This window comes from Drosophila santomea, chromosome 2R, assembly GCF_016746245.2.
Source record: "Drosophila santomea strain STO CAGO 1482 chromosome 2R, Prin_Dsan_1.1, whole genome shotgun sequence".
Classification (NCBI taxonomy): domain Eukaryota; kingdom Metazoa; phylum Arthropoda; class Insecta; order Diptera; family Drosophilidae; genus Drosophila; species Drosophila santomea.
The window spans coordinates 21,346,160-21,364,380 of record NC_053017.2 but is presented as its reverse complement, the minus strand read 5'-3'; the positions used below and the strand labels follow the sequence as shown (position 1 = coordinate 21,364,380).

At 47.4% G+C, this 18,221-nt stretch overlaps 5 protein-coding genes across 6 annotated transcripts; 2 read left to right on the top strand and 3 right to left on the bottom strand.

Moving 5' to 3' along the window:
* Positions 1 to 227: 227 nt before the first annotated feature.
* On the top strand, positions 228 to 3,146 carry LOC120445956 (oxysterol-binding protein-related protein 2). 2 transcript variants are annotated; one of them, XM_039626644.2, is made up of 9 exons: positions 228 to 467; positions 542 to 772; positions 835 to 1,055; positions 1,398 to 1,656; positions 1,713 to 1,910; positions 1,971 to 2,178; positions 2,234 to 2,359; positions 2,418 to 2,641; positions 2,702 to 3,146. In XM_039626644.2, the coding sequence occupies exons 2-9, from the start codon at positions 738 to 740 to the stop codon at positions 2,802 to 2,804; spliced, it is 1,374 nt and encodes a 457-aa protein (XP_039482578.1). In that variant the 5' UTR covers positions 228 to 467; positions 542 to 737; the 3' UTR covers positions 2,805 to 3,146. The 2 variants fall into 2 exon arrangements, with proteins under 2 accessions (XP_039482578.1, XP_039482579.1); XM_039626645.2 differs by having other exon boundaries at positions 229 to 467; positions 1,971 to 2,172.
* Positions 3,147 to 3,214: 68 nt separating this feature from the next.
* On the bottom strand, positions 3,215 to 6,515 carry LOC120445955 (PAS domain-containing serine/threonine-protein kinase). Its single transcript, XM_039626642.1, has 3 exons — positions 6,351 to 6,515; positions 3,653 to 6,280; positions 3,215 to 3,592 (listed from the first exon to the last, which is right to left on the bottom strand). The coding sequence occupies exons 1-3, from the start codon at positions 6,436 to 6,438 to the stop codon at positions 3,351 to 3,353; spliced, it is 2,958 nt and encodes a 985-aa protein (XP_039482576.1). The 5' UTR covers positions 6,439 to 6,515; the 3' UTR covers positions 3,215 to 3,350.
* Positions 6,516 to 6,843: 328 nt separating this feature from the next.
* On the top strand, positions 6,844 to 10,397 carry LOC120444644 (peptidylglycine alpha-hydroxylating monooxygenase). Its single transcript, XM_039624469.2, has 8 exons — positions 6,844 to 7,164; positions 7,597 to 7,654; positions 7,720 to 7,807; positions 7,864 to 7,936; positions 9,335 to 9,467; positions 9,521 to 9,569; positions 9,624 to 9,962; positions 10,028 to 10,397. The coding sequence occupies exons 1-8, from the start codon at positions 6,976 to 6,978 to the stop codon at positions 10,194 to 10,196; spliced, it is 1,098 nt and encodes a 365-aa protein (XP_039480403.1). The 5' UTR covers positions 6,844 to 6,975; the 3' UTR covers positions 10,197 to 10,397.
* Positions 7,968 to 8,684, bottom strand: LOC120444645 (paxillin). The gene has a single exon (XM_039624470.1). The coding sequence runs from the start codon at positions 8,548 to 8,550 to the stop codon at positions 7,987 to 7,989; it is 564 nt and encodes a 187-aa protein (XP_039480404.1). The 5' UTR covers positions 8,551 to 8,684; the 3' UTR covers positions 7,968 to 7,986.
* Positions 10,398 to 10,535: 138 nt separating the features above from the next.
* Positions 10,536 to 17,186, bottom strand: LOC120444643 (putative transcription factor SOX-14). Its single transcript, XM_039624468.2, has 2 exons — positions 15,115 to 17,186; positions 10,536 to 12,153 (listed from the first exon to the last, which is right to left on the bottom strand). The coding sequence occupies exons 1-2, from the start codon at positions 15,691 to 15,693 to the stop codon at positions 10,678 to 10,680; spliced, it is 2,055 nt and encodes a 684-aa protein (XP_039480402.1). The 5' UTR covers positions 15,694 to 17,186; the 3' UTR covers positions 10,536 to 10,677.
* Between the last annotated feature and the right edge of the window lie 1,035 nt (positions 17,187 to 18,221).

The following is an 18,221-nucleotide window of genomic DNA, read 5'->3' as shown; positions in this document are numbered from 1 at the left end:
AAGCTTAATCTGGAATTCAGTCCACTCTTAATGATTTTGCTGTATATTTTAGTTTTACTTCGTCATAAATTATTTTTTTAAAGGAGTGCCTACTATATTTACATATACGGGCAGTTATAACCAAGCGGTAAACAAGAGTAATCACAAATCGATTCAGCGAAAGCAACCCTGCGAAAGCTCGCTCTTGGAAAGCTGGCGAAAGCTTTCTTATCACTATTGATTAAATTTTCGTGCACAGCTTATACCTTAGAGTAAGTGCTAGGTACAACACGCAAACACCTCAATTAGCTCAATAGGAAATTCAGTTTCGTCGCGATGTGAGGCGAAGCAAAGCAGATCTCAGCGCACTCACATAACTCACAAACCCAGCGTTCATTAACAGCAGAGAAATCAATGAGTGACAAGCCCTGGTCACAAGATTACAATCCATCGAAATTGAAAACGAAAACGTAGGGAGAGAATAAAAGGTATGAATCGCCCAGGTGTTTATGTACCCACTCCCACAGCCAAACTTATCGGCTTATCTCACCTTCACCTTCAGAGTCTAATCCTGCCCAGATATCGGACTGGCCATCGTTGGCCCCGCAACACACAACAATTCCACTCACATGTCTTTCCGTGCGTAAACTAATTGGTCTCCACAGCAGAGGGTCAACTAGCAGTCAATTAACCCACAACGACACCCTATAGCAATCTGATTCCAGTCGGTTAAAGTTGCACCTGATTCCACACCCAACATGGCAGAGGGCGACTACGCGGAGCATGTGGAAAGGTGCGTAGTTCGAGTGACTCCGGGCGACATTACTCATCCCCGCCGTATCTTATCACCCATAGAACTGAGCTTCCGGCCCCGATGATATCCCGCAAGGAGGTTAGCATCTGGGCCATTCTGAAGAACTGCATCGGCAAGGACCTGAGCAAAATCACCATGCCGGTCATGCTGAACGAACCACTTAGCTTCATCCAGAGGCTCTGCGAGTACATGGAGTACGCACAACTGCTCACCGAAGCCGCTCACCAGGAATGCCCGGCAGACCGGATGAAATACGTGGCGGGTGAGTGTTATCAAGGGTTACGCCGTATCAAACCACCGGTTATTGATCAGCGTTATTTTCCAAAAGTACTTCGATCCCTGAAACTGTCGTGATGTTCAAATTATTATAGACTGTCTGTATCTGGAAAAGTTGATATGCCTTATAGAGTACTCGCTGGTTATGGTTTATTTATTGACCACTAATGATAAGGCTATTACTCTTGAGAACTAGCCAAAACGTATTGTCTGTGGTAATGGATTCCTTTTCCACACTCAATAATGAGTCTTCATATCTTAAAATATACACATATCTTATACAAGACTGAAAGATTTATCTTCCTTATTGATAAAAATTATTTTTCAGCCTTTGCCGTATCAGCATTAGCCTCCAACTGGGAGCGCCTGGGAAAACCTTTTAACCCTCTTCTTGGGGAAACATACGAGCTGCAGAGGGGCGACTATCGAATCGTCTGCGAGCAGGTGTCCCACCATCCTCCAGTATCTGCATTTCACGCAGAATCCAAGGACTTCAAGTTTCACGGCACGATTAGTCCAAAAATCAAGTTTTGGGGCAAGAGTGTTGAGGTGAATCCCAAGGGAACTGTGACCGTTGAGTTTCCGAAGTAGGTTTCCCCCCCGTATACGATTTGTGAAAGTATACTTACCTAAGTGTTTTTAGATGGAACGAAAGTTACAGCTGGACTAATGTCAATTGCTGCGTTCACAACATAATTGTGGGCAGACTGTGGATTGAGCAGTATGGAAAGATGGAGATCACTAACTACGCCACTGGCCATGTGGCAAGTCTAACCTTTAAGTCCGCCGGATCTGGAGCCAAAAACTTGCATCGAGTAGAGGGATATGTGAAGGATGCCAGGTAAATATAACTGCATAAAAGTTCGACAGAATGCTAATCCGAATCCGGAAATCAACTTAGTGAAACCAACATATACTTCCTTTATGGCAAATGGACCGAGTTCATTAAATGCTGCTCTGCCGAGTCCTACGTCCAGTTTTTGAAGCAGGGAACCAGGAAGAACGATGACTACGATGGCTCCCCCAACGGAACGCCAAAGAAGATGTTCTCGAAATTGAATAGTTTTAAGCTTAACTCATTTCGCAGCCTGTCCATTCAAGACGTAAGTGTAAGACTTTCTTGAGTTACCCGCGAGGAGTATCTCAAAAATTATTACATTTCAGAGCGATAGCTACCCGCCCATGGAGCAGGAAGGCGACATCCCAAAGAGTGACTCTGCATATTCACTTGATATTCCTGACTCGACGACCCTGTGGAGCTGTAAGCCCCGACCTTCCAATTGTAGCGAGGTGGGACATCTCCCCGGAAACACTGAATCGCGGTCTCATGTTTACCCTCTCATTGCAGTACTACCAGTTTACGCATTTTGCGCTGCAGCTTAACGCCATGGATAGCAACATGAAACCACCGCTGACACTATGCCCTACCGATTCGCGACTGCGACCTGATATATTACACCTAGAGGAAGGGAACTTGGACGGTGCCTCCAAGGAGAAGACTCGCCTCGAGGAGAAACAAAGGCACACACGAAAACAAAGGAAGTCCACCAATAGCGATGACTGGTCCCCCAGGTAAAAAAGTCTGATTGCTATTTTGGAGTGGATTGCTCATTGTGCCTATACCCATTTCAGGTGGTTTAAGTACGCAACTAACCCCCATACCAAAATCGACGATTGGCTGTACAGCGGGGGATATTGGGACCGCAAATACGACAACACCGATACGATATTTTAGAAACATTTTGTAGCGGGCTTACGCTTACAGTATATATATTTGTAAAAAGTTTGCGAGCTGTTTAAACTTAGGAACCATTAAAACCTGGATAATTGTAATGGTTGGCAGGTAGAACATTCCAAATCCCACCGTTTGATACCATCACGTTCATGTATGACCACGTGATTGTACGATCTGGTGGGGCAGTTGACCTCAGTCAATCAAGTCGCACAAGAATCCATAATGATATTTAGTTGAACGCTTACTTTTCGTAGTTTCTATGTATGTGTATAGAAAGTTGTTAAATCGTGACGATTCCATATGAAGCTATTAAAGTGTTATTCAGTTATTTGTTGCGCTAGAGCGGACTGTAATTTATTCAATTTGCCTGCGACCGATAAAAGGTAAGATCATTTCGATTAAAACCCCGTAGAGTAACAATTTAATTGATTTATTCATCTACATGCTCTTTCGCCGCAATCCTTAATTGTCCTTTCACAAATGTTGCTATTTACATATGACAGTATGCTCAGGTTCGATTTACACATGTACAACGTATTCAGAACTTCATTTTAGATCAAGCATCTTGGGTTTCGTGCTCACGTCGTGCAGACTGACTACGTTGTAAGTGGAGACGCAGGGCTGAAGCTTGTTCTTGAATATATCGTTCTCGGATTTCGAGGAGCATATGGAACCCCCGATTTCTGGGTGGCTGGAGTCAGGTAACGAGGCCCTCAGCTCGTGGTTGCTCACTGAGGTGTTTAGCTGGAACTGTTTCGCATAAAGTGTGTCCATTTTGTTGTGCTTGGCTAGAACGGCAAAAGGATCCTTTAAACACAAAATACACAGCAGACGCAGAGGTACTGTACCTTCATTAACGCACAACTTGTTTCCGGTCCTGTGGGATGCCAGTCTGGCCTCATCGCTGCCCCCAATCGAGGACTCCTCGATGTGGGAGAAGCTCTCCTGCGGCGAAATAGTGGACAGCACCGAAGTGCTGGAATACAGGTAGCCGGAGAAATACAGATCCGGATTGGCCTCGTGCGCCTTGCACGGCACTATCCAAGAGAAACTGAAAGCAGAGGGATTCACCTCCTGGGTCAGCCAGGGATCGGTGATTAACTGGTGCATGGTGCAGCGGTACTTGGGATCCTTGTTCAGCATGGAGCTCAGCAGACGGTTCAACTGCTCGGACACAGCTTTCGGTATTTGGATCTCGGCCTTTAATGTCTCCTCCACATCGATGAATGGATTTTCGAAAAACATCAGAACGTACAGAGTCACTCCAAGGGCCCAGATCTCCAGCTCGGGACCCACGTATCTGTTTCCGGCCAGCACCTCCGGACTGCAGTACTCCGTCGTGCCGTAGAACGTGGAGAAGAATTTGCCCTCCTCCATGAAGGTCGCCGATCCGAAGTCAATCAGCTTGATGGTGAAATTCTGGTCGATTATAATGTTCTCGTCCTTGATGTCCCGATGCAGGATCTTCTGTTCGTGCAGATAGTTGACGGCATCGGCCACCTGCCGGAAAATGTAGCTTCCCAGCTTTTCGTCCATCAGGGGCCGTCGCTCTATGAACGTCCATAGATCCATGCCGGATCCGTGCTTCTCCATGACCAGCTGGTAGAAGAGATCGTTTTCGAAAACATCCAGAACGGACACAATGTTCTTGTGGTTCAGGGTCTGCAGCAGATGGATCTCGATAGGAACTTCCTTGCAGTCGCGGCTCTTGACCATAAACTGAGAGCAGAGCTTCTCCTTGAGAATAAACTTGGTGATCACCAGCAGGCGGTCGGTGTTCCGGAAAGCCATGTTCACATACCCATAGGCCCCCCTGCCGATCTGGCGAATGGACGTGTAGTATTTGCTGTAGTCACCCAGGTACAATTCGTCCTCGTACTTGGACACCAAGGACAGAGAATTAGGTCGGCTGGAGTTTTGGGCAGCCGTGGTCTTTATCACCTGGCCCAGCGATTGCTCTACGGTGCTGGCCATGCTGTTGAACGTGGACGTTAGGTTTGCATAGTTGTACTTCTCGCCGTCCAGCCGAGTGCTGGGGTTTCGGCACACCCAGATGCAGTACACCCGGTTGGAGCACGGCAGTATCTGGAGGAGCACGGAGTAGACTACCTCTATGACGGAGCCATCGGCGTGGATGGCCTCCCCCACAAAGCTTCCGTTAATGGAACTAAGCAGTCTGGTGGCGGGATTGCTGCCGGAGGCATCACAGGTCTCTGTGGACACGGACTTCGCCTTATCCAGGGACGACTCATTCACGTGCGAGTTCGATCCTGCCTCAAACTCGTCGGCGGGAAAACTGTTTGAGGCATTAACAGGTGTAAGGATGTCATCTATGGTACAATCATCTGGCTGGCGGAGATCGCAGAATAGTCCACTGCTGCTCTCCAGATTGCAGCTCAGGTGGCCATCGGCCACCGAAGAATGTTCGTTGTTGGGTGCCGTCCGGTTGGTTGAGCTCTTCTTGCAGGATTGCAGCGAGGAGTCGTTGTCCACGACGAAGGGATCCGTGTCCGGCTCCCAGTCGTTGCTGGTTATCGAGGTGTTGGACACATTGGGGCTCTTCTCCTCGCGGGAGTCCTTGCCGAAATTCGGCAGGATCGCGGATATATGCATGTTCATTATCTTGTCCTGGCCATATCCGAACATCAGCAGTGAGAAGGGCTGGTTGCACATCAGTATGTTCCCTATGTCGTCCACCACAATCAGGCCACTGAGATTCTGGAACACCCAGACGGTGATGTTTAACCCGGTTTTTCCCGAATGGGAGTAACCCGCGGAAGCATCCTCGTCCAGGGCTAAAAGCAAGCACAGGGGAAACTTGACATTATCCGTGGTTCGCCCAGTAGCTCGCTGCTTCCGCAGGCTCTTAGGGATTTCACGGCATTCCGGATCGGGGAGCTTTATGAACGGGATAAGGGCGACAATGCTGATGCCCACAACGCTTTCGATGGATTCGTAAAAGAATATAGTGGCCGTGGTGGAGTCTACGGAGGTTATCACTCCAGATCTATCGGTGCTGATGTGGCATATGTGCCTCTCCACAGGCTCCGCGACGGCTATGTGTCTGCCATCGCTGCTGATCTGCCGGATCCAGAGCGAGACCAGGATTTTGCTGCCCGTCTTGGTCTTCATCTCGATCACCTTTCCACTTAGTAGGACCACCCGGCCCTCGTCGCCTTCGATTTGCATCTCCGCCAGGGAGGAGATGTGGCTCTCCGTCTTTCCGTTGAGCAGGTCAAAGAATCCCTTGTTCCTCAGCTCCTGGGACGTGTAGCCCAGCAGCTGACAGGCCTTGTTGTTCACTATAAAGATTTGTCCCGTGTTCGCGTCGATGGTGAATATCGCCTTATTCGGATTGATCACCTTCGAGGAGTGCAGATTGGGGGGCGGCATGCTGAAGGAGCTGGCGTCCATCATGTTCAGCATGCCGGACGAGTTCTGGCGACTCTGGCTTTGGGTGCCCATAATGGGGTCATCTGGGAATTACACGATTGGTTGTAAATAATTGAGTACCGCTCTTGAGTGTACGTTTTGAAACATTTTTACCATTAGCACATCGGTTTCTGGAGCACTGGGCATTCGAGCTACTCAGCTTACCAGCGGCTTGGTCGGTCACGTCGCCCTGGTCCTCCATTTAAACGTTGGATGTTTTCCAAGTGCCAGCGGTTCCAACTTGAGGCCTGCAGCTACATTCAAATGAGCGCACCGTAAACATTGGGAACTCTATTCGTAGAAAATCAATTGAATGGCGCATGCGAAAAGGAGAATTCCCCAGTGGGTCGAACGGAATGCAGCCCCGTTTAATTGGGCAGTCTTTTGTGGGGTTTCCTTATGCGTTGAGCTGTTTTTTCAAACACTGCATTTAAATAGTTTGAAATAACAATTGTATTTATTTATTTTAAGGCAAACAAGTGAATTTCCGGTTGATCTTTGAATTTACCGCTCACTGCTTACCTGCAGCCCTGGCGTCGTCATCGATATAATGGCTCTGGGTATCGATTACTGCCTAGAATACACCTACATATATATAAACTGGGCCTAGCTACGTGTGGAAAAATATCGGAGAGAGCAATACAAAACGTATTGTTCTTCCAAACAGGAAGGCTGTTTTTCTTTTTCTAAAAAGTATTCAGTGCAGTGCACACTCGAATAAAGTTCGAATACGGGAAAAATGCCACGCATATCCGAAGTAGCCGCTGCCGTGGGGCTGCTCCTGCTTATCGGAATGATAAGTGTGGACGGCCTTGTGAAAGAGGGGGATTACCAAAACTCCCTTTATCAACAGAATCTCGAGTCGAACTCCGCAACAGGCGCAATAGCTTCGTTTCCATTCCTAATGCCCAACGTTTCCCCCCAAACCGTAAGTCCAGGTTCCAGAAACACTAGGCATACACACTACACCTTATGATTTTGCTCCATATGGATGAACAGATGAACAGTACGCATACAATCCCAATCAGTTTGAAAAATTAGCTCCATATATGTGGCTCTGGGTTTTCCCATATCTTTCGCGCGGGGAAAACCCATAAGTGTACTGTGCAAAATTTTCCATATGGTCAGTTATAGTCGAATACACACGATTCGACACCCACATGTAAGGCCCTGAAACCGAAACCTGTAGATTGCACTTCTCGAACCTGCGCCGTAGATACGAATTTGTTTTACGAGGGTGGCGAAAAAGGGCAAAAGAGCCACTGAAGGCCATACTCCTATTTGAATAATACTTGTTGACTAATCCTATATGCCTACTCTCTCTAACAAAACTAACAAATATATATATATATGCATATAGCCCGATCTGTACTTGTGCACGCCCATCAAGGTCGACCCCACTACCACCTACTATATTGGTACGTTCCTACGAATAAGTAACATTCTTTGAAAACACGTAAACTAACTTTCCTGTTTCCTTTAGTTGGCTTCAATCCCAATGCCACCATGAACACGGCCCACCATATGCTGCTCTACGGATGCGGAGAGCCCGGAACCTCGAAGACCACCTGGTGAGTTACAAGGAATGTTTATAGACTCGTAAATATATGCATATTGTTGCGCACAGGAACTGTGGCGAGATGAACCGAGCTTCCCAAGAAGAGTCCGCCAATCCCTGCGGACCCCACTCCAATTCCCAGGTATGGAAATGTCACCAAAAAGGCCACCAGATAGACACTACACTACACATTTATGGGGTTGACAAGTTTCGGGGCTGCGAGTCTACAGGCTGACAGGCTAGGCAAATGGGTTGTCCGTTCTTGATCCAGAATTCCCGAGCGCTGATTTTTTTGCCACAGAGGTGGCACTTGAAGCACTTGGCATGCCACTTGGTGCTCAACGCAACCACCGCTCGGCGATTAATGGGCTTCTCACAGCCTGAGCAGCGGGACGAAAACAGTTCTCGGTAGTGCGACCTGCAGAACAGGTATCCGTTCACTTCAAAGAAGCTCGTCGAGACTAGCGACTTTCTGCAGCTCACGCACCGGAAACACTTCTCGTGCCACTTGCACTCCGCGGCAGCCATGCCGCGCTCAAGGATCGGAGTCCGGCACGCGGAGCACCGGACGGCATGCTTGTCCAGATAGCACTCGCTGCAAACCACGTCGTCGTCCACTGCGAAGAACAGCGTAGGATCCACCACCAAGCCGCAGTCCTTGCAGGTGAAGTGGTGCGGATGGTACGTCTTGCCCGAGCTGCATACTGCCCTGGGCCAAATCTCCTCGTTGCATCTACAGCAAATCGAAGTCGACATGCTGCAAGACAGTTTTGTGATAGAAAATTATAATTTTAAGGGGGAACTCTAAAAGTCGGTTTCAAAGGCAGATTTTGTCTTGTTGTGACAGAACAGAACGTGTTAGCTTGTATTACTTTTAAAAGTGATTATTAGGTATATTCATAAAATTCGGATAATTCATAAGTAAATTCTTGGCAGTTAAAATTAATGATAATTTCAAAAGACAAATTAATTAATTAGCCGCTCGTTTGCTTGCTTAATAGGGCTTTTATTAAAGATTTTCCACTTCCAACATTCCGAAATGTTTATTTAATAAAATCTAGTTAATATGTAATATCTAGTAATATTGAAAATCGTTTTTCTGTTTTTCTAAGTAAATAATTATCAGTATTTTTATCACAGCATTCGAAATAGTGGCCCAAATATGGAATGCCATACCTCGTTAAGCTCGTAATTAAAATTCCAATCGAACTGTGTTTTCAAAAAAAATATATATTTTCTTCACATTTTTTGCAATTTTTGATGATGTTACCCCTTACAAAAAATGCAAAAAAATGTGAAAAAATTATTTTAACAAAGTCGGTCAAAAAGCGATTTGGTTGGTTAGTATTGGTAATTAGGAGTAAAAAACTGTAATTCTTTTCGCTTTCTGACCATTTTTAGCCAAATTATACCGAAAATACCAATCGTAAATATTGAAATTTTGGCGAAAATCGTTTTTCTGTTTTTTTGCCATTAAACGGCATCCAAATGTGCTAATAGTTAATTCGTATCTACTGGACTAACACTTACCTCTCAACAGATCGTTTACGCTTGGGCCAGAGACGCTCAAAAGTTGAATCTTCCCGAGGGAGTGGGTTTCAAGGTGGGCAAGAACTCGCCCATCAAGTACCTGGTACTGCAGGTGCACTATGCCCACATTGACAAGTTCAAAGGTGAGTACTAGAATGCATTCAATAATAGGATCTATAAATGTGTTTTTTTTCAGATGGCTCCACTGATGATTCTGGGGTGTTCCTGGATTACACAGAAGAGCCGTAAGTTCCTTGTTACAAAAGTGATTCATAAAATAATTAGCCCTATCCTGACAGTCGTAAAAAGCTGGCTGGAACTCTGCTGCTGGGCACGGATGGACAGATTCCGGCCATGAAGACGGAGCACCTGGAAAGCGCTTGCGAGGTGAACGAGCCTAAGGTCCTGCATCCTTTCGCGTACCGGGTGCACACCCACGGCCTGGGAAAGGTGGTCTCTGGCTACCGGGTGAGGACGAACAGCGACGGCAGACAGGATTGGCTGCAGCTGGGCAAGAGAGATCCCCTCACGCCCCAGATGTTCTACAACACCAGCAGCAGGGAGCCCATAATCGAGGGAGATAAGGTCGCCGTGAGGTGTACTATGGAGAGCACCCGCCATCGAATAACCAAAATAGGGTAAGTACGCAGTGACCTGAATGCAGCTGGAACACGCTTTTAATCAAACTCTGGATTCATGACAGTCCCACGAACGAGGACGAGATGTGCAACTTCTATCTCATGTACTACGTGGATCATGGAGAGACGCTCAACATGAAATTCTGCTTCAGCCAGGGCCCCCCCTACTACTACTGGTCCAATCCCGACACCGACCTACACAATATCCCACATATCGAGGCAAGCACCTTGTAATCCGCTCGCCTAGAGCCAGGCAATCAACCAGGAAATGCGGAAAGAGAAACGAATGTATACTACCTTACTGTCTGGATTATTTTATCGTGTACAACAACTAATGATGGTTTAGCCTCATTCTGTATCCTGTTCTGTTGCCCACCAATGATTTATGTAAAATATTTGTGCGTGTAAATAAACATATGTAGATAATTCGCGAGATCCGCTGGAGATCCTATTAAGTGTATTCGGGAACAATTAGCTGATCGCCGCAAGGTTAATCCCCCATTCGAATGCAAGTCCACTACGCAGTAAATGAGACTGCTCCGACGTAAATATTTTCAATGCAAAGCATTTTATTCTCGCGTTTTTTGTATGTATATAGAATTTATGGAATATATGGTATTATCTGCATACATATACATATTTTTATATATAATTTGGTGTAAAATTATAAACGTACAATTAGATTAGTTATAAATTACACAAACTTAAATATCTCTCACATTTTATAATAACTTGCAAACTCGTACTTGTTAGTGTTAAACTCTAAATGACTACCGGTTGGCTGAGGCGGCAAGTCCTCAAATGTGTAGGCTAGCAGAGCTCCGTTGTTATCGTGTGCGGCGTAGTTGAGATCATTGTGTGTTTCAATTACACTTCCGGTGTAGTCTTGTTGCGCGTATGTACAAGTGCTCCCGATGGCGTCCGCCTCCACGAAGCTGCTCCCGTTGAAGCCGATCTGCGGCGAGTTGGAGGTGGTCAGAATGCTGCACTCGCTGTCCTCGGCGGCCGACGGGATCGCGTTGAAGTCGTCGGCCTGGAATGTGTGCCCACCGTCCGGTCCGCCGTAGGGCAGCGTGCAGGTCATGGTCATGGTCACCGTCTGGGGCCGCGCCACCTCGAACTCCACCTGGTGCGAGGAGCTATCCCCGCCGCAGTCCTCCGCAAAGCAATCGTGGCTGTCAGGCACATATGGAGGTATTTGATGGCTGGCCGAGTGCAAGTTGGCGTCGTTCACAATGTTGTCTTCGGAGTCGAACACGGGCTCGTTGAGCGGATTGTCCAGCAGGCTGGACTCCACCTTGAGGGTGAGGCCGTCGCTCGTGGGATTCACCTCCAGGTAGGGCAGGTACCGCATCACCTCCTCGGAGAGCTCCTCGCGGTCGTTGATGGGGCTGATACCGGAGAGGTTGTCCATCAATCCTGCGGTGGGATCCGACTGGTTGTGTTGGCTCTGCGCCAGGCTACTCACACCCAGCTGCGAGTCCTCGTTGCCGCCGAGGAAGAGCGGCAGGAACCGGTGGACCACCTCCGACAGGTTCTCCCGCTGCTCCAGCGGACCCGAGCTCAGCTCTGAGTGCAGCTTCTCGTCGCAGTCGGCGTTGCTGTGCGTGCTTAGAGGTAAGTATTCAGACGATTGATAGCTTAACAGATTATCGGCTGAGGGTAGTATAATATCCGCGGAGTTGAGCTGCTCAGCAGACTCCAACTTAACTTCGTACTTAGGCTTGGAGGTATCACCCGAGTCGTTCCTCAATCGTTTCGAAGCGGAACCCGATTGACATGTAGAGGTAGATCTTTTGCTTTTCCGGCCGGCAGTGTTGGTGGTTCCATTAATTGCAAGTGTGGTCAGTGAGTTGTTGTTGTTGTTGTTGGGCGTGTCATTTCTGGCTTCGCAGCCGTCCGCGTCCTGGTTGGGCTTCAGCGATCCCGGGGAGCGCGTCTGCTTCTTCTGGGGCCTGTACTTGTAGTTCGGATACTCGATCATGTGCAGCTTGCGCAGCTTCTCCGCCTCGATGATGTACGGCTGCTTGTCGTCCTTGCTGAGCAGCTGCCACCGGCGGCCCAGCTCCTTGGAGATCTCCGCGTTGTGCAGGTCCGGAGTCCGCTCGCAGATCTTGCGCCGCTCCATCTGGCTCCACACCATGAAGGCGTTCATGGGTCGCTTGATATGGCCGGGCGAATGTTTCTTGGTCTGCAAAGGAGAGGAAGGGAAAGCGGGGTTTTACTATCGCTCCAATGTTGTTGGATCATATCAGCACAAGTGGTAGGTAGTTATAGGTATCTTAGATGTGCTTGGTAATCCCCACCCAGCTAAGCCCATAGATATTACCCTAGGCCAGGCGAAAAGTGGAAGGAAAGTGAGTGAGTGAGTGAGTAATATTGAATATACTTCCGGCATTTCAGAGCCCATAAATTACTGCACTCCCTTGTTTCCACAAAGTTATGGAACAACGAAATTTGCTTCAGCTTTCGGAAACCGCAAATATGTAGACAGATACGCTCCGTTAATTCGTTCATGCGAAAAACACATTTACCTATTGTACCTGCGTATATAAATGCCGACTGACTGCATATTAACGTATCGCAGATAAAGAGTTAGGAAACAAATTCACGCCAGTGGTGTACAATATATATGTACATATACACATATATGTATATGCACTTATTATATAGTACATCTGAGCAGTTCGGCTGTGTGGCCGACATATATCGTACATGCACCGCGTATACCGCCTTGTCTATGGCGGTATGCATGCGTTTGTATCTGTGCGAAATACGTATCCGCAGCGTTTGAAGTTCAATGTCCCTCGCCAAGGTTAATAAAACGCTCCTAAAACGAAATATGGTTTGTGTCGTGTCTGTGTGCACTTGTATTGAAATGTGTTTCTGCTCGGTGTGTGTGTTTCTGTTCGACTGTTGAGATGCTCGGACAAGTGGGTCCGCTTCCTGGTAGCCCCTTCATCTGTTCCCTAAACATTCCGACCAACCCAACCATTCCAATCAGTTGACCATCCGATCCAGGCTGATCTCATGTTATGAGTAGCCATGTGGAAACTGGGCTCGCGAGGCCAGGAAGACTGACTTGGAATAGGTCATAGCGGTGGTGACGCGCCGCCTCGTTTGGCCAATGTGAATAACCGTTTTATTCACGCCGCGAGAGACGGCAGAAACCACCTATTAATAGCGTTAACTTCGACCTTGCAGCAGTTCGTGCACCTCGCGAGTTCATCCACATCCGAAGCAGAGGCGATACCCTTGGCGCTCCGAGCTGAACCGACTCGCGCTGCGAAAGCTGAGCGGGCTGAGTGGAGCAGACGTGGTATTGGGGCCGACGGGATGCGATGCTCCATCGGCCATTGCCTCAGCCATTGCCACTGCCACTGCCACTGCCACTCTGCCATTCTGTTGCTGTTGCTGTTGCCTTTGCCCTCGCAACTCTGCTCCGAAACTCAACTCACTCTCAATGTCGCCGACGTCGTCAGTCAGACGGTTCAGTTCAAGTCTAATAAGCAGCCCGACTCTTGTAGACACAACACAACACACTCGCACTCACACCCGGGCCCAAAGCACACAAACACACACATACCACGGATGCGAGGAGCAGGGAGCAGAAGGGCTCCAGTTTGCAGACACCCGCATCCGTGCCATACAGATACAGATACAGATACATTTACAGATACACAAACACATGCAGCGATGTATCTATGTGCGCTCGCTCTTCGGGGAACAAGTAAAAGTGATGAAATGGGGCTGGGGCTGGGGCTTTCGATTTTAACCGTTCTTACGCTTAGATCCTAAGGTCATCAGCTTGAATACTATATTAAACATGCTTTTTTTTGCAGCACAGATAAACATGTAGTCGCAGAAGTCAACGACTCAGTTCGTGTGTACCCGCTTCCCAATGCCCTGTTCCCAGTTGCCAGTTGCCAGTTTTATATATGCGAGTAATACGCAATTGAGCGTTCTGTTCGTGACGCCAAAGGCGAAAGGCAATGGCAAAGGCGAAGCCATTGCCTCCTCCATCCGTCCGCACTAATAACCGTAAAAAACAAACTGCTAAGCAAGGTCAATGCACCAAATGTGCTATGAGTGCTGTGAGTGCTGTGAGTGTGGTGAGTCGCACTCGAATACTACGCTCATTTGCTAAATTTCGAATTTCCAGTTAGGTAGATAGTGCGTTCTTGATTTCCCCGCCCAGGTGGCCGGTAAACAAGATGACGAATAGATGGGTAGATGGGTAGATCGCCATAGGGAACTGGCGAGCGGTTCCGACGAAATCATATCAGCGTACGACGTATTGCTCACAAAATATAAAAGTACTATCCGCCCGACCAACATATCCATATCCATCCGCACTCTGGCACCAGATACATATACATACATATCTACAGGCTACATACATACATACATATATGCAAGCTCGACAAATACTGTGAGTCATCGGGGAAACGAAACGCGGGTACAACCGCCCCGTAAATGAAATGCACGGGGACAAAAACTGCACTTCCATGCGCTCCACGAATGAATCCGTGTATCTATGTATCTATGTATCCGTATATCTATGGATCTATGTATCTATGTATCCGTGTATCCATGGTCGGGACTCATCAGCACTTAAACATCCATCAATCCTGGCTATTTCATCATAATAAGTCAGCAGAGAGTTTGAGCTACAATTCAATTGCTAATCTGCCATTATTGTTTTGCCTGCTGGTATTTGTAAACAAAGAAAATAATCGCAAAAAACTTGAATCTAATCTTGACGAATCTTATCAGTCAAACTTTTGTTGACCTGTCCGGCCTGCAAAGTATTTGTGTGGGCTCTCTAAGTAGGTCTCCCTGCCGAATATCAACCAAGTTCGCCTTGCCGAGACCGAGACAGCTGGGTGCGATTATCTACATAAATAGTTCCCATTAGAGGCGATAAGAACGGCATCGCTGTCGTGGTGATGGAGCGGATATTCCTATCGGACGAATGGCCTAATGGTGATGGTGATGGTGATGGTGATGGTGACTTCACCAAATGAATCCCCGCCTGTTCGGACAGAAACTGATTTCTGGGTAAATGGTATGGAAGATCAGGCCTACCTCTGTTAAAGCACAAAATCGTCAAGCACCCAATTTCCCTCAGTGTAGACACAGTGTTACTCACTCGAGTCGCATCCGAGTACGGGGTGCTGGAGTTGACAGGAACCCGTGCAGATCCGAACACCAGGCTGGAATCGATGCCGTTCATGCTCAGTGTCATTTCATGGCCGCTGTGGCTCGGAGATCTTTCGTCGTCCATTTCGGATTCGGATTCGGTTGGGGGGGTGACGAGCTGGCTGCTGGTGGGGCTGTGGTCGGGCCTGTAAGTGTGGGTGCTCCGGGGTTCCGGGGTCTTGGGGCGCTTCGGTGCAGCTGCAGCAACAGGCGCGGAAGGCGAAGTCACAGCCGCTGGATGAGTAATAGCTGGCTGGCTTTGTGTTTTTTGCGCTTCTGGGTTTTGCGCTGGCAAAGGCGAAGGCAAAAGCGAAGGCGATGGCGATGGCGAGAACGGTGGCAAAGTGTGGGGTGGTGAGTCCGCTTTCGGGGCTGGATTCCTTCGCTGGATGGTAGCTGGTCTGGCTGAAGTGACTGGTCTGGCCGATGTGGCTGGGGTGGTTGCTGGAACCGTTGGCACTGTTCCGGGGCGCAAGCTCAATGGTGGTTCGGTGGTGGTGGTGGTGTCCTGGTTGGGCTTAGCTATCATCTTTCAGTGCGTTTGGGGCCGCTGCTGCAACTGCATCCCAGTCCTGGCCTCGGTGTCTCTATCCCAGCGATGATGTCCCGATCCCCGCTGGAGCATAGTAGCCGAACCAGTGGCAGTGGGTTGCCGATAAGGTGGAGCGCTCAGTTTCTCCGATGCTCCGATGCTCCGGTTCTCCGGGGCTTTATCACGAAATTATGTGGTGGGCACTATGTCTACTGTGGGCACTCTAGGCTGTGCACTATGTGTACTATGTGTACTATGTGCACTATATGCACTATGTGTCCGTGGTCGCAGTAAGATCGGGCTGTTTCTGTTTCATTTGGCGCACACTGCTGCACATGTGCGCTGCGCGTGTGTGAGTGCGAGTGTGCACTAGGTATTGCTCCTCAAGGTGAAACTGGTTCCTCGTTATTTATTTATTTTTTGCTGTTTCGCTTTATGTTTTGTTGTTGTTGCTGTTGCTGCTGCTACTGCTTTTGTTGTTGTTGTTTGCAATATTCCAAGACTCACGTTCGCTGCGTCCGTGTAATGAGCTTGCATAGGTGTGCGTGTCCGTGTCGCTCCCTCACTCTCGCACTTGGTAAATTTTATTAATTTATAAATGCACTGAAACTGAATTAAATAGATTGGCTCGCATTTATGTGCAGAGAGTTACACACGTATGTAATGATATGTGTGTGTGTGTGTGTGTGTGTGTATCTGTGTGTGGTCACTACTAATACTGCTGCACTCGCGCTTTCGACTGTGTTTGTTTGCTTTACGTTTACGTGTTGATTTTGAAACACAAATGTTTTGATAATGTTTTGATGTTTGAACTCCAGCTGGTTCCGAATGTTTCTGGCTTCTGGCCAATCTCGGTCTCGGTGTTATCACTCGACAATAAGCGGGATCGGTTGCTTATATCTCAGCTCTTTGGCTGCCACGGTTTACACGCACTCAGGTTTCTAGACAGAGTTACTAGACTTAGTTAGTTAGTTTGAATGGTTCTACACGCCGCGTTTAGTTGAGTTGGGTCCTCCGTGTCCTGGCCAATCTACACTAAACATCGATTCGAATCCAACTGAATCCCAACCGAACTGAACTGAACTGTGAACTGAAGAAGCACCGAAAACGAAACGAAACTCTCGGCGCAGCGCAACGCAACGCAACGAAACCGAAGCGATGAGATACGAGTTGGGTTTGGATTGGAAGTGGAATCGGATTGGAGTGGAGTGGAGTGGAGTAAGTGAAGAAACGAGCGCGACGCGAGCGAATGAACTACGCAAAAGATTTTACGTTTTTACGTATTTTGTTGTACATTTGTGTATTTGTGATTTTGTTGTGCTTGTTTCTTATGCAGCCCCCATGTACTGCGCTGTATGTAATTATGCATATATGCCTTGCATATACAGCATATATGGCTCTGCTCTCTCTGTGTGGGTGCGTGTGCTTGTGTTTGTGTTTGTGATTGCTTCCCGACCAACGTCGATCGCTCACAGCTGTTCAAGTGAACTGACTGCAAAGTTTACTTTACTTACGATTTGATTCGATTCCGCAGCACGTACATATACATATACAGATACATGCACCCATGCAGCAACAGATATACGCGCTGTCGTTGTGTGCGTGCCAGAGAGCGAAAGAGCGCAGGTTTTGCGAGAGCGTGTGTGTGTGTGTGTGTGTGTGTGATATCAACCAGCTGGTGTGTGAGTAACTGGACTTGCGGGGAGGGTGCAGGAGGGGTGTGTACATGTACGCTTATGAATCAGCTGTTCCACTATGTATTAATCATATGGCTGCTTAATCTGTACGTGTGCTGTGTACACATACTGTCGAGAATAAATACAAATGCTCGTATATATGCGTGTAATGTATGTGCGCATGAATATCAATCCGTCTTCTGTTTATTTCAGACGATTCCGAACGCTTTTAAGTGCGGAAAATCTGAATATTATACGTAAATATCTTATATTATATGCATGGCTACACCTACATACATATATGTATGCAGGCACTATGCTGCCAAATACAAGATCTCGTATAATATGCAAAACTGGCGTGCAGTTAACGTAGAGCACTCAATTATTATGCGAGAATATAGAGATAACTATACATATTGACAGATACAAGTACGATGTATATATGTACTCCATACTATTTATCTACGGAATGACGCAGCGGAACATGCACTTGCATTTTCATACAGTGTCAGGTATTAATATCGGTTAAAGAACCATGTACATGTGTACGAATGTACATGCATTGTACATACGAGTATGCATGATTTAATTGTGCTCGGACACACGGAAGTAATCGAGTTGATCGCTGCGACCGCAATATTTCATCTTAAGTTTTAAGGCTGCGAAATATTTCAAAATATATTCACATTTAATTTTCAGTTTATTTATTACAAAATAAACAAATGTTTCTTCTCTACATATTTCTTCTAATTGGAGTAGTATAACTTGATCTGTGCCTTGATGTTCTACGTTCATCGATGACTCCGCAAACCAGAATCATTAATGCTGAATCATCAATCCATTCAGAAC

What these genes read in the sequence shown, in the direction of transcription:
- LOC120444643 (XM_039624468.2), bottom strand. Translation starts at nt 15,693, where the DNA reads ATGATAGCTAAGCCCAACCAGGACACCACCACCACCACCGAACCACCA. An exon ending in CGTACTCGGATGCGACTCGA is followed by an intron (nt 12,154 to 15,114) that starts GTGAGTAACACT and finishes TCTCCTTTGCAG; the next exon opens with ACCAAGAAACATTCGCCCGG.
- LOC120445955 (XM_039626642.1), bottom strand. Translation starts at nt 6,438, where the DNA reads ATGGAGGACCAGGGCGACGTGACCGACCAAGCCGCTGGTAAGCTGAGT. An exon ending in CAGAAACCGATGTGCTAATG is followed by an intron (nt 6,281 to 6,350) that starts GTAAAAATGTTT and finishes TGTAATTCCCAG; the next exon opens with ATGACCCCATTATGGGCACC. An exon ending in CAAGTTGTGCGTTAATGAAG is followed by an intron (nt 3,593 to 3,652) that starts GTACAGTACCTC and finishes TTGCCGTTCTAG; the next exon opens with CCAAGCACAACAAAATGGAC.
- LOC120445956 (XM_039626644.2), top strand. Translation starts at nt 738, where the DNA reads ATGGCAGAGGGCGACTACGCGGAGCATGTGGAAAG. An exon ending in TACGCGGAGCATGTGGAAAG is followed by an intron (nt 773 to 834) that starts GTGCGTAGTTCG and finishes TATCACCCATAG; the next exon opens with AACTGAGCTTCCGGCCCCGA. An exon ending in CCGGATGAAATACGTGGCGG is followed by an intron (nt 1,056 to 1,397) that starts GTGAGTGTTATC and finishes ATTATTTTTCAG; the next exon opens with CCTTTGCCGTATCAGCATTA.
- LOC120444644 (XM_039624469.2), top strand. Translation starts at nt 6,976, where the DNA reads ATGCCACGCATATCCGAAGTAGCCGCTGCCGTGGGGCTGCTCCTGCTT. An exon ending in CACTACCACCTACTATATTG is followed by an intron (nt 7,655 to 7,719) that starts GTACGTTCCTAC and finishes TGTTTCCTTTAG; the next exon opens with TTGGCTTCAATCCCAATGCC. An exon ending in CTGGATTACACAGAAGAGCC is followed by an intron (nt 9,570 to 9,623) that starts GTAAGTTCCTTG and finishes CTATCCTGACAG; the next exon opens with TCGTAAAAAGCTGGCTGGAA.
- LOC120444645 (XM_039624470.1), bottom strand. Translation starts at nt 8,550, where the DNA reads ATGTCGACTTCGATTTGCTGTAGATGCAACGAGGAGATTTGGCCCAGG.